Here is a 16,230-nt window from a genome sequence, read left to right on the forward strand (position 1 = left end):
TCTCTCATTCACTCACACAATCACACACTACGGACAATTTTCCAGAGATGCCAATCAACCTACCATGCATGTCTTTGGACCGGGGGGGAAACCGGAGTACCCGGAGGAAACCCCCGAGGCACGGGGAGAACATGCAAACTCCACACACACAAGGCGGAGGAGGGAATCGAACCCCCAACCCTGGAGGTGTGAAGCGAACGTGCTAGACATGGTTACAGTGTGTTGTTAATTCTGTGATCAACCTGGTAAAGAACAATGTAATTATAAAAAGGGAATAAGTTACAAGTCCTAAATCAAGAGGCATGGTTGAGTAATATTTAATGAAATGGACTCCTCTGGTTCGTCTTAAAAGCCAAGCGTGTACAGGTGATAATTTACTTTATTTCACTGATTGAAATGACTGACACAACTTCCACTACATGTGTGTGGGAGAGAGCCTCTGGGACATAAATTTGTCTCATTATTTAATCATTAGACATTTTATATAGTCTATCAATTATATGGCTCTCCCTGTGTGTTTGGACGTCAAACATTTTTAGATACGAGGCATTTTTAGATAGATGGCAGATACGAGGCTAAAATAACGGATAAATATTCAGTCCATTATACTGCATTAGTGGCTGTCTGAAAGGAAAATTTATGTTGACGTGCAGTGACATAAATAGTAGGTTGTAAGAAAAAGGGACAGAACATTTTTTGTAGAAAAGTCTAGAAAATAATGTTTTGGCTTTGAGTTCATGCTAAGAAAGGCTCTCTGGCAGCAGACAGCAATTATAGACCAGAAAAGAGTTGTTGTTTTTTTTTTAAATCTTTCCACGTGGGCAGATTTGGAGTGTCAGATCCTCTGCTGCGTCATTCCACCCACGTCAATGCAGACGTGCGCTTATCTGACCGTGCTAATATCAACTGAGCAAAATAATTCGCATTACACCAGCATTATAAACATACAAAGTTACAGTTAAAAAATTGCTGTGTTCTCTTCGCTCAGCACATTAAATATGAACAGCTGAAGCGGCACAGTTCAGGTTTTCATATATTTCTCTCAATACAGTGCCCAGCCTTAGGGTTTCCCTGTTATACACAACACATAAAACATTCCACTGGCCTGATATTCACCACGCTGTGTGATCCCCTCTCATCTCACCTCTTCTCAGCATGTCAAGGGATATAACCCCAAAATAACATGCATATCAATGAGAAAAAGAGTGCAAAGTCTCATCTGAGGAAGGCTGAAACCAATCTGCAGGTGTAAACAACCACTGACACATCAAAACCAACGCAGCAAATTCATCAGACTGTGATTTATGCAATACTCAGGCAAAGAAAAAAAAAAGCACTGATCCATCACTGTAATAAAATCTGAATATTGTATTCGTGAGCTCCGATGTGAGATATGATAAATAAAGAGAGAATATTACGTCAGAGCAATTAATAGTGACACTGGTGATGCCTGACAGTGTAAATCTGGAACATTCCATACATAGGAAAAGCGATTTGCTGCATCGATGATCATAACACAATAATTCATCATATCACAAGATCAGCTTTAGCCTTTTTGTATCTACACATCGAGGAATCTAATAAAGCCTTGACCTGTTGTCTTGCCCCTGGACAACATTCAATTAATTCGTGAAGAAAAAATACTGAAATAGATCTCGTATAGCATCTAATATTTATCGCTTTACATTACACAAAGAGATATTCGTGTATTCCTTTGACAGTGAGGGATATTTTGATGTGCTCTTCTGCATAGAAACGGTGGTTACGTGGTTGATTACAATAGACTTATTTTTCTCTGCAGGCTAGTTAGTGCCTGTGCTAGTTAAACACATTAGCGTGATGAGAACAAGAGAAAAAAAAAAAAGAACTCAGAAAAGGAACTCCTATAAAAACAGTATTTATTAGTACAAAAACAACTGGAAGGTAGGTGTAATTGCATTAGAAACCTCAGGTCCACAGGTAACCTCAAAACTAAAATGAGAAGGTGTTTGCAAAGGTGAGAAGGTGTTTGAAATCGTTCATGCACCTTCTATTGTGTAAGCAGACTCAGAGAAAGTTTCATCAGCTTTTAGGTTCAAGAACCATCTTCCATCTAGTTATGCCTGCGTATTTCTCCTGTATTAGTGCAAACAGTCCCGTTTTTCAATTAGATTTGAGGTGACAGGTGATCGCTGTGGGAATTAAAAGACTTGCTCCGACCATCTGTTTATTCCAAAAAGCCATCACTCTCCTCCCTGCATATAGATTGCTATAGATTCTTGGGAATCCTCCACAATCAGAAGCTAAAAATCTTCAAAGACCCTAAGGATTAAATTCAAGGATGTTCGTCTCCTACAGTCTGAGCTCTGTGTATCCTTCCCTTTGGGACTTAGGGATTGATGAAGGGCTTGTGCCTGTTGGACAGTGGTGTTTTTGGTTTTTATCTCTTTTAATAAAAGTTCCCGATCCGTGTCTGGCATGGGGAGCCGAAACATCATGGCAGAGGTCGGGATCGATTGGCAGTTCAGCGCAGAAAGCTTTTCCCACCATCTGTTTAATTATTCAGACCAGCCAACTGCCCTGAGGGAAAGTCCACACAGAGCCAAATACATGAGAGATGTGGGAGAAAGACCCCAAACAGAGTAAGGAAAAAGCCACGGTTTCCAGAGTTACAGCCATAGAAACTCAGTGATGCAGACAGCCTTGCACATTCCCAGCATGCAGCCACATCAGTGGAAGAGGTGTGCATCAAACCATGTGGCATCCCTCCTGCTAGGTGCGTCCTGATTTGCTTAGTTTCTGCCTGCACTGTTTGCCCAAAGGAGATGTCAGTCAAAAAATGGGAAGCACTCTTCATGTTATACGGTGCTTCTTTATATTTCACTCTGCACATCTGCTTCTGGAGGTTTATGATTCCTTCGCTGTCCACCTTCACCATACCCATGGCAACTCTTACAGCTGGTAACTGTCTTTCACAAACCATCAGTGTCTCCTTTCTTTCACTTTGTGATTTGTTTTGTCTTCTAGACCAGGATTTCCCAACCAGTAGACCATGGATTAGTCAGATATGGCTGACACTTTTATTCAAAGAGACGAGACAGGAAATGACTGGATACTACACTGGAGACACGATACGACTACGCATCTGTGTGTCAGGGGTCTTACTGGCAAGCTTCACAGTGCTGGGATTTGAACACACTACATTCTGAATACTAGCCTAAAGCTTTAATCGCTGCGTCACCTTTTTAGACACACACACACAAACACACACACACACACACACACACACACGAGCGAACTTGATCAATGTAGCCCATATTGCTCAGTATAAAGCAGATTGTAAGGCAGGTGTACAAACTCATTAGTGCATGGTTGCTGAGCACTGCAGGTTCTTCCAAAGACCTGTCAAGCAACTAACTTTCTTTAGTTTCTCAAGGTTATAGATGATAGAGGCTGAGAAGAACCCTGTGCCTTTCTTCTCTCCATTATTATCATGTGGCAATCAACCAGCTTCTGATGTTATGCTATCAATCAATAAAAAGTTAATTTGACAATGACATAAGGATGGCGCATACACACGCACAGCGGCATACGTGAATTTAAACACGGCATCAATAAAGCCAATTCTCAAGGTATTATCAATTTAATACCCAGACTTTAGCAATAATTTAACTTGTAAAGAATTCAATGGCACAGCAGGTAGCATCAGTTACTACATAGCTCTAGGGTACCTGGTTCGATCTTGAGCTTCTGTTGCTGTGTGTGTGTGTGTGTGTGTGTGTGTGTGTGTGTGTGTGTGTGTGTGTGAGTGTGTAATAGTTCTACAGAACTATTAGGCTCTCGAGTTACCCACAAATTTCCCTACCTTCTGATGTGGGTTTATGCACTATTACATGAGTCTGTGTGTGTGTGTGTGTGTGTGTGTGTGTGTGTGTGTGTGTGTGTGTGGGTGTGCGTGTGTGTGTGTGCGTGGGTGTGTGTGTGTGTGGGTGGGTGTGAGTGTGTGTGTGTGTGTGTGTGTGGGTGTGTGTGTGTGTGAGTGTGTGTGTGGGTGTGTGAGTGTGTGTGTGGGGTGTGTGTGTGTGTGTGTGTGTGTGAGTGGGTGTATGGAGCTTTGTGCTTGACTGACATTACATTCACAGTGTATTCCCACTTCACTCCCAGCATTCCCAGGACAGGCTCCGGATCCACCATTACACTTCACGCCACTCTCCTCAACCCCACACACAATAAAGCAACGTCCTGGGCTGCTGTCTGGAGAAGCAAAAAAAAGCTTAAAAAGCGTGCAAACCCCTACTCTTGATATCATAATAATCAGACCCCATTCACACACCCAAACACTCAACACTTTAAAGCTTAAATCAAACAGCATTGCTATACATCACCCCACTTGAGTCAGAGGCATCCGAAAGACAGCAAAGATACAAAAAAAAAAGCCTCTGGAACATGGAGAGTCCATTAAAATCATCTGCCACTGAATATTTCATTGTGAACTTGGACAGCATTTTGTGTCACTTTTATATTTAAATGCCAGGACGGAACATTTCACAAATCCAAAAGCCATGGTAAGATACCAGACTACCTTTTATCCTTATTTTCACAAATTCCCTCCTACCAGATCTCTACGCACCTGAGCACACCGGTAGGATCTCTGCCAGCAAATGACAATGACTATAATTGAACATGCACTGGGTAAAAAGCTTTTAGTGGATTTTTTTTACTCCCTATCTGTGGTCAAAATTGCTCTGTTTTGGCACGTAAATGTATTCTAATGCAGCGCAAACCTAATAGCACTAATTTATCATCGTGCTGAGGGAGCGCAACAACAGCTTGTGTGACGATAGCAGTCTTGGAACATATGCGGATCACTATGAAAGAGCAGCAAGAGAAAATGACTCACATCCAAATCCTCTACATGGACACGAGCTCAGTAGTCCGGGAGCTGGAGCTAAGCATCAGATCCATCATTTAAGAGATGATGGTCCGAAGGTAATGAGCCGATTCACACCGGTGACATGGTTCAGTGACACCTATGTGTCCTAGGACCTAAACAATTGAAAAGACGTCTATATAACATCTGCTTCAGTGTAATCATTGCAATGGGTTTATGATTAATGATCCAGCGTGAGGAATGTCTTCTTCAGATAAGACACTGTTGAAATGTGTAGTTGAAAACGTGTAGTTGAAACCGGCGTGCCAGGAGAAAACCTGTGCACACGGGGAAGAGGCAGGAATCAAACCTCAAACCTCTGGTGATGTGATGCAATCTTATAAAATATATCTGTTTTTCAGATTTTTGGTTTTCCAGTCTGTTCTGAATGTTTTATTTCAGCCAACAGTTGTCTCAATCTCACAGTTGTCTTAAGTAAATCTCACTTAAACTGTAAAATCTAAAATGTAAAATCTATTGGTTGGTACAGTAATTAGAAAAATTCATAGCGTCTTAGACTTCAAACACAAACGCAGCCTGCTAGCAGTGCACCACTGATGCTGCATTATTCAAGCTGTGTTTAAAAAGCTCCAGTTTGGCTGTTTATAAATTAGCCTTGCCTCAACAGAGTCCATTCAAGCATCAGTTTTGGAATGGATTTTATGCCAGCGATCCGTAGCCTCGGGTCTTCTGGAGAGAGAAAGAAAATAAAGCATGATATTATGAGAGCCTGGAGTTGCCTACACACAAGTCCTCAGAGAGGTTGTGTCCATGACCAGGTGACCGCTTCACTGCTCCTGCTCTCCAATCTGCCTCTTCGTGTTTGTGAAGTGTTTGACTCACGGCTATGGCAAGACAGACAGAGGCACCGAGGCATGCTGCTGGTCCCCACACATCCAATTCTTTCTCTCTTTCATTCTGTTCAGTAGCTTTTCACCCCCAGTTGGCGATCCACTCTGGTGCATGCCTCCATCCATGCTGATGCTGAGGAACCAAACTTACAAGTTGGTCCTGGTTGGTTTCATTTTGTTCCACGTCTAATAAATTTATTCGTAACAAAAGAAGACAAACATACTGTACATTTTAAACCACAGGAAAATCCACAGCTTCAAAAACTTTCAGAATATTGTGACTTTAACAAAAGGCTTTAGGTCACTGTGTGATCTCTGTTATTTCATGGTTTTAATGTGCTCAAGAAATAAGATCTGCTCTCACATCTCAAGCAGAGAAAGAGATTCTCTAAGCATGGCCTCATATCCAGACAGTATGTTAGGAGCGCATTAAAAAGTAATTGGTGCTGCAGAACTGGAGCAGGTGCGACAGATGAGCGCTATCGCTTGTCTCGAGAGATGGAGCTAAACTTCAAAGAAGTCAGTTAGCTGTTGGGGCAAAAAGTTTGGCAAGTCATTAAACTTCCCCTCTGTTGTACTCATCACAATTTACATAATTGAGACTGAGCTCGGTAAAGATCACGGATCCTATCAAAAAGCATCTTGAGCCTGTGAGTCAGTGATGATTATATGAATATATCCACTTGACAGAGTTATGATAATAGCAAAGGAACAGAGGCAAAGTGGATAGCGTTTCCTGTTCTCTTTCACTGCATCTAAACATGAGAGATTTCTACAAGCTTGCGACAGCAACAGCCGTTAAAATCGCATAATGACACATGCACTCCAGAACATCGAGAGACAAGCTCTTCTATTTCAAGTCAATTGAAGGAAAATTCCCAGACCTTGGTGCCATGGCAACAATGAGAGAAAAGTGAATTTAAAATTATTTACAGGTCTTCTAGCGTGTTCAGTGTAGTCCAATAAAAAGGTCCAGTCAGGTGGATGGAATGGGTATTTTTTGAAGTTGGAAGTGAACCGTGACACCAGCAAACATCAGAAGGACCAGAACAGAAGGTCAGTGCAGAGAAGCTGTGGGAAATTAACCCAACTTCCACTTTCCACAAGTACTGTGTTGGTGTGGAGAAGAGAAAGGAGAAGAAAAAAAAATGCACAAAAGTCTAGTGTAAAAAGAGATCACTATTGCATCAGTTTTGAGTGAGGCTTAGTGAACCTGACTCATGACAGGTTATTTCAGAGCTCCTCAGACACACATACAGAGTTATGCATAATTCAGCATGTCCTGCAGCATCCCATAATATTCTGTTGGTTAAAAACTCATTGCTCCAAATATTCTATTCTTTCCAGTTCTCTTCCTCAGATGTGGTCAAATATCTTAAACCATACTTCTATCTTTCTTTCTTTCTTTTAGCCAATTAGGACTGCTGGGGTTGGTTGGGGTGCAAGTCTTTCTTTCTTTTTTCTTTTTGTCTATCTATCTATCTATCTATCTATCTATCTATCTATCTATCTATCTATCTATCTATCTATCTTTCTGGCAATCAGAATAATAATAATAAATTAGGTTTCTTTTATAAATTAGGTTATAATAAATTAGGTTTCTTTCTTTCTTTCTTTCTTTCTTGCTTGCTTTCTTTCTTTCACAATTAAAATTTGCTTCTACACCTTTTGTTCCTGCCACAAAAAAGGATCTCTCCTATACTTTCTCTCTTTTCTTCTTTCATTCTTTATTTACTTCTCCCTTTATGTATTTAACAGGCAGCCATTCAGATTATGACATAAAATACCCTCTCTTACATCATCTTTCTTCCAGTTTTATTTCTTTCTTCAATTTTTCTTTCTTTCTTTCTTTCTTTCTTCCATTCTATATGAGACAGCCAATCATTCCAAGACACAAAAGGATGCCCTCCCGCTCTCCCTCCCTCCCTCCCTCCCTCTCTGTAAGGTGACTAACAGATATGTGGTAAAGAAACCTGCGCTTTGAGGACATCAGGGCAAGTCAACAGGTGGGACAGAGGGATAAGTGGTAGCAGCAGGGGTGAGGAACAGTGCTATCCACAGCACTCACACGCACTCACACGGCACACAAGAGCACTTTGGAAAAGAGAAAGGTGCTGTGGACTACAATGCAGCAGTAAAGCCTCCTGCATTCTCACCTGCAGCGCTCTCATATTCGTTCCTTTTCATAACATCCTGTGCAGAGTTGTTAAAGAAAACAGTAAAGGTGCTCCGAGTGACTGAACATGCCAAGCCACGAAAGAAGAAGTGCTAGACAGCCTTAAAATAAACTTTTGGAGGTGTAGAGAAATTCAGTCTTATTTCTCAGATAAACACTTCTCCCCACTGTGCCTGTGATTGTGTAATCTTTTACTTGACCTGCTGAGAGCATCACAGCAAGGCTACAGATAAAAAGATCAGGAGATTGCATCCCTGCTGCAGACAACACGCTGAGAATCCTAGAACGCGACACCTCCTTAATCTGCTTTTCTCTTCATCCCTAATCCCACTGTTGTCTTCCTCCCTTCTCCAGGGGTTAACAAGTCAAAGGCAGGCGAGGTTTTTCTTTAAAAAAAAAACTCCACCGTTTTGTGCTTCACCACAGTGACAGGGATTTTAACACGGGCAAGTGGTAACTGCTCCGAAATGTAATTACATATTAATAGTCAGGGCACGGTTTGTGTTTTTGTGTGAAGGCTTGTGGAGGAGAGACGAGTGGACCAGACTGATGGAATCACACTCATGGTACAAAGCCTTAGTCGTGTCTTTCTGTCTCACCTGCACTGACATCACGCTGAAACATCCACCCAGAGAGACGGCTGAATCACACAGAGCACAGAAGTGAATGGAAGTGTGTTTTACTGTTTCGTTTGGCCAGAAAAAAACAGGACGTTTCCAGAAAAGCTTCTCCAATATTTCACCTCACAAAATAGGCTACTAAAGATTAATACAATTGAATACATTTGGCATGCGATTTTCTCTTTCTTTCTTTCTTTCTTTCGTTCTTTCTTATTTTGTTTATTATTTTCTTTCTTACTTACTTTCTTTCTTTTCTTTCTTTTTTCTTTCATTCTTTTTTGTTCTTTTCTTTCTTTTTTCTTCCTTTCTTTTTCAATTTCTTTCTTTCTTTCTTTCTTTTCTTTCTTTTTTCTTTCATTCTTTTTCTTTCTTTTTTCTTCCTTTCTTTTTTCTTTTCTTTCTTTCTTTCTTTTTTCTTTTCTTTCTGTCTTTACTTCTTTCTTTCATTTTATCGTTCTTTTTTCTTTTCTTTATTTTGCTTTATTTTTTTCTTCTTTCTTTTTTCTTTTCTTTCTTACTTTTTTATTATTTTTTCTTTCTTTCTTTCTTTCTTTCTTTCTTTCTTTCTTTCTTTTTTATTTTCTTTCTTTCTTTCTTTCTTTCTTTCACAGAGCTCTAGTGGGCATACATTTGTCATCAGAAGTGATTGAGAACAGTGGGGACATTTAAGCAAGCACACGGTGTTAATGCACACCTTAAAGTCACATTAAAGTGTTTCAGTAAAACGTCCTCTCTTGTGTGCTTGATTCCTGCATTATTTAACGACCACATCCGCAAGCAGAACACGCTCGACAGACAGACAAGATCATCGCGCTCTTCTAGCAGAGGAAGACGTGAAAGGAAGAAAGGTGCTGAGTCTAATTACAGACCTGAAAATGGAGGAACTACTTTTCACCATGAAAGATAATGTAAACTTCTCAGAAACAGCATAAATAATGTGAAACCTTGTAATGGTTTAGATAAAGCGAAGGAAAACGTACAACCAGAGGGAAAAGAAAGCGACCATGCGATCTATGAAAGGAGATGATATCAAGTGAAGCATGGTTAGAATAATTGCTGATATATATTTCGGGAAGTGAATATACACGACATGGCTGCGGGGAGCTGTTTTTTTTTTCAGCAGTTTAATGAAGGACAAAATCATGCTACATGAAGCGGAAGGATCTTTCTGAGAAAGACGCTGTTGCAGCATATGGCATGAATATGTGCTCGCATTTTAAAAACAGAATCATATATCACAGCCAGGTTTCTGAAGAGCTAGCTGAACAAATAGTGGGAGAAAATATCCACTTGTTGGACTTTAAGAGTCAGTCATATGTGCAGTGGATTGCAAAATAATTGGCACCCCTTTTAAAAAAAAAATAGGCAAAAGTCAACTTTACACACAGTGAATTAAATTTTCTTCCCAAATAATTAGAGATAATAACATTCTTGGAGAGAAAGGGTCTTTGGATAATTAGGTGTTTAACATTTCTAAAGGAGGTCTACTTTGTTCGAGGATTCCACAGAACCTTTGATGTTTCTCCAACAGGGACGAAGCTTTAATGACTCAGAATTTAGTGTATTGAGTGTTGTACCTACTGTATACTTTCTCCAACAAGAATCAATCTCATTATAACTTTACTTTGAATAATTGCATTTTGTTCAATTTCGTTCTATTCTATACATGTGATAAAAGTATTGGCACCCTTATATTGGACTCTTATATACAATAAATTCAACTTAGGTGTCCTTCCGTTTGTTGCCTTTGCGTTTCCTGTTTCCATGGCAAATAAAAATGACGTTGCATTCATGTCAGATCCCGGAGATCTTCTGAAACAAAATAGTTGAGACAATGTGTGCCACTTTATTAGGAACACCTGGACACACCTCTTTTTATAACTGTGGTACGCAGAAGAGCTTTTCAGAATGCACACTAAAACTGGAAGGTTTAAGAAAGGAAAAACATCCGCTACTGTCCTAACAGGAGTAAAACCTAAATCTTTCTTTGACCATCTAACTTCAGGTTCAGCATGTTGTGTGTTTTTAAATGCTTTTCTTCTCACTATGGTTGTAAAGTGTGATTATTACAATTGCTATACAATTTCTTTCAGCTCTATCAGAAATAAAGCAGCCTGGCTATTAAACTCTGACTTCTCTCATCAGCAAGACGTCTCCAGACACCTGAAGCTCACCGGATGTTTTGTGTGTTTTACACCATTCTATCAATCTATGACATTTGATTGTGAAAAGCTCTTGAGCTGCATCTGCACTATATGTTTTGCCTTGTGCTGGACCGGTGTTCCTATTAAAGTGTCCGAATGTATATACAGATGCTGATGTTACGATATTTACCAGCACATGTGGGTGTAATAGTACCCATTAAGCCCTAGTTTTGACCTATATTTATGGCATCTGTTATAATGAGCATGTATTGCTTGCAGAAATAGTTCTACTGCTGCAGTGGAAGACATTTTAATGGTAGGCTCACAAAGAGAATGGATGGTTGCTATTATAAAAGGGTAAAGAGATTTGAATAATGAGCGAGAACTGGAGTTCTGCCAATGCACAGTATACTTATTATGCATTGCTATTGTGATTCGCAAATGTTTTCTCGACGTGGGTCGCAATTTATTCCAGCAGGTCTGCCTTTTCCATGTATTGATTAAAGATATGTTAAAAACAAATCAAAGTCCTAAGTTAAAATAATAAATGATTGATTTCAGCCTGAAAAAGAAGGACCAGTAAACTTCTTATGATATATTTCACGTCTATGTGGAGTATTTTCCAGTATGAACTGTAATTTAAGCTGAATTTCTGCACCAGTCCTTCACAGCAGGGTGTCACTGCGGCATGGACGACTGTCAGGAACGGTGACTCCCCGCAAGTGATGTCATCAATAATGTATACAAAACTGGTCTCAGAGGGTGTTCAAGCAGCTAAATTCCTAGAACCACAGCTAGGATAATAAGATTTGGGAAATTAAGGAAGCACTGAGTGCCCCAAGCTGTACAGCGCAGGATGCCTTTAAATATGGATCACTTGGCATCAGTGCATCCATCACTCCAGTATAATCTCCTGCAGTTTAAGAGTTTGGGTTTACTTCTGCCTGTTGTTTACTCCAGTTAAGATTTTTGGAAAGACATAAGCTTGAGCAGATGAGTAACATAGAGGGACTTGCCCTTGGCTAATCATAGCTGTGGGCAGAAAGCAGCATAACAACAATTTTTGAAAATGCCAACGACGACAAGGACAGACTGTGAAAATCTAACGTAATGAAATTCTCATTAATAACAGCAAGGGTGGGGGAAAAAAGCTGCAAGAACGCTATTCTGCTGTATGCTGATACATAATTAACTGAGAAATGTTTGTCACAAAGCTGTGTGCATATAACCAAGACTGAATGGATCCAATTCAGATAGAATGCTAATGGATATAAGGTTGAGCAGCGACGCACTTCAGAGAAAGTGCGTGAATCGCCTGGCGCTATGGCCACTCCTTGTGGAGTGATCTATTTCCGATAGAGAGCTTTATCCTCAAATAACAAATGTCACATGAACCTCAAAAAAAGTTGTAAAAGGATAAACATACCCTCATTCTGTCATATTATAAATAAGTACCATGCTGTTAAAATAAATTGTTTGTAAAACCGTCAGCATATACAGCAGATATTAACAGCTCTTAACAGCTCAGAGATGGTGATCAGAATCTTCAAGCATTTAAGTGAAGATTGGACAGGGAAAGGAAAGGAAGGGGAGGGAAGGGAAGGAAAGGAAAGGAAGAGAAGAGAAGAGAAGAGAAGAGAAGAGAAGAGAAGAGAAGAGAAGAGAAGAGAAGAGAAGAGAAGAGAAGAGAAGAGAAGAGAAGAGAAGAGAAGAGAGAAAAGGAAAAGGAAGGAAAGCATAAAAATGATATGATATAATTTTAGGCTAAGGAACAGAAAAAAGGAAAGGATGTTTGACAAAGAGGCTGTATAACACACACAAATCTATGCTTTCATAAAGGTTAATGAACATTTCTCTTCAGTGGGTGGGAAAAGTAAACATGAAATAAGGAGAGTGATCACTTCTGAATGCAGATCTGTAAATCTATGTGAACTTCTATGAAAACTGCACCACTTGACACGTGAGTTATATGAAGTGCACGTACATATCAGTACATCAGTGTAATGTACAATTCATTTATAGGTAAGATGGAATGCGGCCATCCGTCCACAACCATGACCCTGACCATGACCATAACCCTGACCATAACCATAACTATAACCCTGACCCTGACCATGACCATAACCCTGACCATAACCATAACTATAACCCTGACCATGACCATGTCCACAATCATAACCATGACCCTGACCATGACCATAACCCTGACCATAACCATAACTATAACCCTGACCATGACCATGTCCACAATCATAACCATAACCATGACCCTGACCATAACCATAACCATAACTATAACCCTGACCATGACCCTGACTATGTCCACAATCATAGCCATAACCCTGACCATAACCATAACCATGACCCTGACCATAACCATAACCATGACCCTGACCCTGACCCATCCGTGCACAAAGGGGTGTCCAAGTGCGCAAAAAACATATCACCGACAGGCGCATTAACTGACGCGTAAAACGTGAAAATACAATGGAATAAAAAAAGCCTCGTTACTTTGACCAACTTTCGCTGTTAGATTGCTGCTCACTCTCGCGTGAAATATGACCGTTTTTATCCCCCACGCGGACACTTCTTACCTGCACGAGACTGTGATCTCCACTTTGGTCGCGGGAATGTTGCCTGTAAACGGGTCGAACTCGTACACCGAGGCCATGTCGTCCAGCTTGTCCATAACGTCTCCCTCCATGAGTAAAACGCGTGGCCCGGCACAAGCCAAGAATCACGCGAACGCCTTCTGCTGCTAACGGATTTAACGGAAACTCGACCCGGGTGAAGAGAAGATACTGATAACTAAGAGAAGTTGTTTTGAAGTGAGGCTATGGGAGAGGAACGGCAGGGTGCGGAGCGGAGCGGAGCGGAGCGGAGCCGAGCAGCGCGCGCGCGGACCTTTTCTGGGCGTTCGGTGCCGCACGTGGGCGCGGAATATCTGCGCGCTCTCGCGCTGTCCACACAGCGCAAAGAAGCAGTAACGCGCTCCACCCACTTATTTCTCCGCGCGCGCTCTTTCTAATCGAACCCGCTTCGTCTCAGAGGTGTGCGATGAAAACAACGTGTGGAATTAAATGACTAATTATCACCACGTCTCTGACCTTAACTCTGAGCTCAGACTCTACATCAGTCCACGCACACATGCTGATTTATAAAAGGCTCAATCTGGTTATATATTATAGAAATTTGCATAAAATCCATTCGGCATTAGGTGTTATAGAGCGATTATGCATCAAATAAAGGCATGCAATTAATAAGCATGAAAGCAGTCAGGTGGTGCCACTGCTCAGGGTTTTCTGCAGTGAAAAATAAAGTGGTGCAAACTCACTGGTCCTCATACAGTACAGTACATATTTCCATTTCAAGTATTTGACAGACTTGCTTATCCAAAACGTCTGCATTTACATGCACATGCATCCTTAGGCTTTAATATGGACCCTTTTCACCCTTTTCAGCTATAACTCTTCTACGAAGGCTTTCCACAAGCTTTAATTCATTCATTCATTCATTCATTCATCTTCTACCGCTTATCCGAACTACCTCGGGTCACGGGGAGCCTGTGCCTATCTCAGGCGTCATCGGGCATCAAGGCAGGATACACCCTGGACAGAGTGCCAACCCATCGCAGGGCACACACACACACACACACTCTCATTCACTCACGCACTCACACACTACGGACAATTTTCCAGAGATGCCAATCAACTTACCATGCATGTCTGTGGACCGGGGAGGAAACCGGAGTACCCGGAGGAAACCCCCGAGGCCCGTGCCCCCCAGCTTTAATTCAATTCAACTCAATTCAGTTTATTTGTATAGCACTTTTAACATTCATTCATTCATTCATCTTCTACCACTTATCCAAACTATTCTCGGGTGATGGGGAGCCTGTGCCTATCTCAGGCGTCATTGGGCATCAAGGCAGGATACACCCTGGACAGAGTGCCAACCCATCGCAGGGCACACACACACACACACACACTCTCATTCACTCACGCAATCACACACTACGGACAATTTTCCAGAGATGCCAATCAACCTACCATGCATGTCTTTGGACCGGGGAGGAAACCGGAGTACCCGGAGGAAACCCCCGAGGCCCGTGCCCCCCAGCTTTAATTCAATTCAACTCAATTCAATTTATTTGTTTAGCACTTTTAACAATTCTTTAAAATGAAGTTACTGTTTATCTCTAACATCTATCCCTAATGAGCAAGGAAAAACTCCGAGATGAAATGAGGAAGAAACCTTGAGAGAAACCAGATTCAGAAGGGAACTTCATCCTCGTTCGGGTGACACTGGAAGGAAATCATGTAAATGTAATTAATGTCCTTTTGACAACAGTTTGTAGTTCTGTGGAATTAGGAAACCTAGAGCTCTACCAACTAATGGGTCAGCACAAATTCCGAGTTCACCACAGACCGAACATTAATAGCCGTGTTTAGGAGTGTGTTTATAAGTAATAGTAATAATTAGTAATAATTAGTAAAGTAATAATTAGTAATAGTAATAATTATTATTATATAAATAAGTAATAATTTTTGACCATTCCTCTAGCAGAGCATTTGTGAGGTCAGGCACTGATGTTAGACTTGAAGCCTAAAAAAAAGCACAATAAGAATTTCACTCTGTCTTGATTGGTTCATGATGAACGTTCAAAATCCTTGGTTCCTATAATCAATTCTTTCAAATCACGGAACATCAACTGACAAACCAAACAGCCCACGAACCGATTGAACCCTCTCAGACATGAACCAAACTGTACTTTTCTATAAAGCGTGAATATTTTGTACATTCTATTTGTAACTACATCTTTTACCTTTACCTGTAAAAAAAAAAAACAAGCTTTTAATAAGTAAAATTATTCATGTAACTGAATAACATACTAAAGATACAAAAGATGTATTCTTAATGCTACAACCCCATCAACAAGGAAAGAAAATGTGCAGTTTGCTACTTTTATATCTGAGACTGAAGTGAGCACTAGAGAAACTGATCGATGCATGAAAACAATCTGGCCTTACTTCAGAGAATTGAGTTTATTAAGACTGGAGAGAGAGAGGTATGTAATTATACTTCACTTTCAGTTCAACACATGTCTCATTTGTTCTGACTTCATGCCGCTTGTCAAAACTGGTGCAAAAAGAATGCCATTCACCTTGGTTAGCTGCTTATCCAGGCTTTTGTAAGCTTCACAAATGTCAGTTGAACGCTGCTAGATCAGCATTGCAGCTGGGATTTCACTAACATACTTTTTCTTTGCTGGGCCAGTCAACTTTTTTGTACAATAAAGAAAATCAATAACAATATATAGAGTACAACTTCTGGGGTGAGTTCTGAATAGGTTTTAATGGTTTCATTAAATAATAAAGGGCTTTTAAGGACATCTGAAAAACCGTTCGGTTTAACTTTTATAGATATAAAACATAAAAATACAAAAACACCAGGGAACAAGATACATCGATACAGAAACATGATTAAGGAAATATAGTGTTTATGTGAGAAACAGAATAGTGAACAGGAA

General features: G+C 40.5%; 1 protein-coding gene across 1 annotated transcript in view; it reads right to left on the reverse strand.

Annotated features, from left to right (window-relative positions):
- Nucleotides 1-13,591, reverse strand: part of cpne5b (copine Vb) — a 107,915-nt gene extending 94,324 nt beyond the window's left edge. The window contains exon 1 of the mRNA XM_060858744.1: nucleotides 13,295-13,591. Coding sequence (XP_060714727.1) covers nucleotides 13,295-13,404 — 110 coding nt within the window. The 5' untranslated portion in view covers nucleotides 13,405-13,591. The remainder of the gene's footprint in view (nucleotides 1-13,294) is intronic.
- Nucleotides 13,592-16,230: the final 2,639 nt, after the last annotated feature.

The sequence above is a fragment of the Tachysurus vachellii genome, chromosome 22, assembly GCF_030014155.1.
Source record: "Tachysurus vachellii isolate PV-2020 chromosome 22, HZAU_Pvac_v1, whole genome shotgun sequence".
Classification (NCBI taxonomy): Eukaryota; Metazoa; Chordata; class Actinopteri; order Siluriformes; family Bagridae; genus Tachysurus; species Tachysurus vachellii.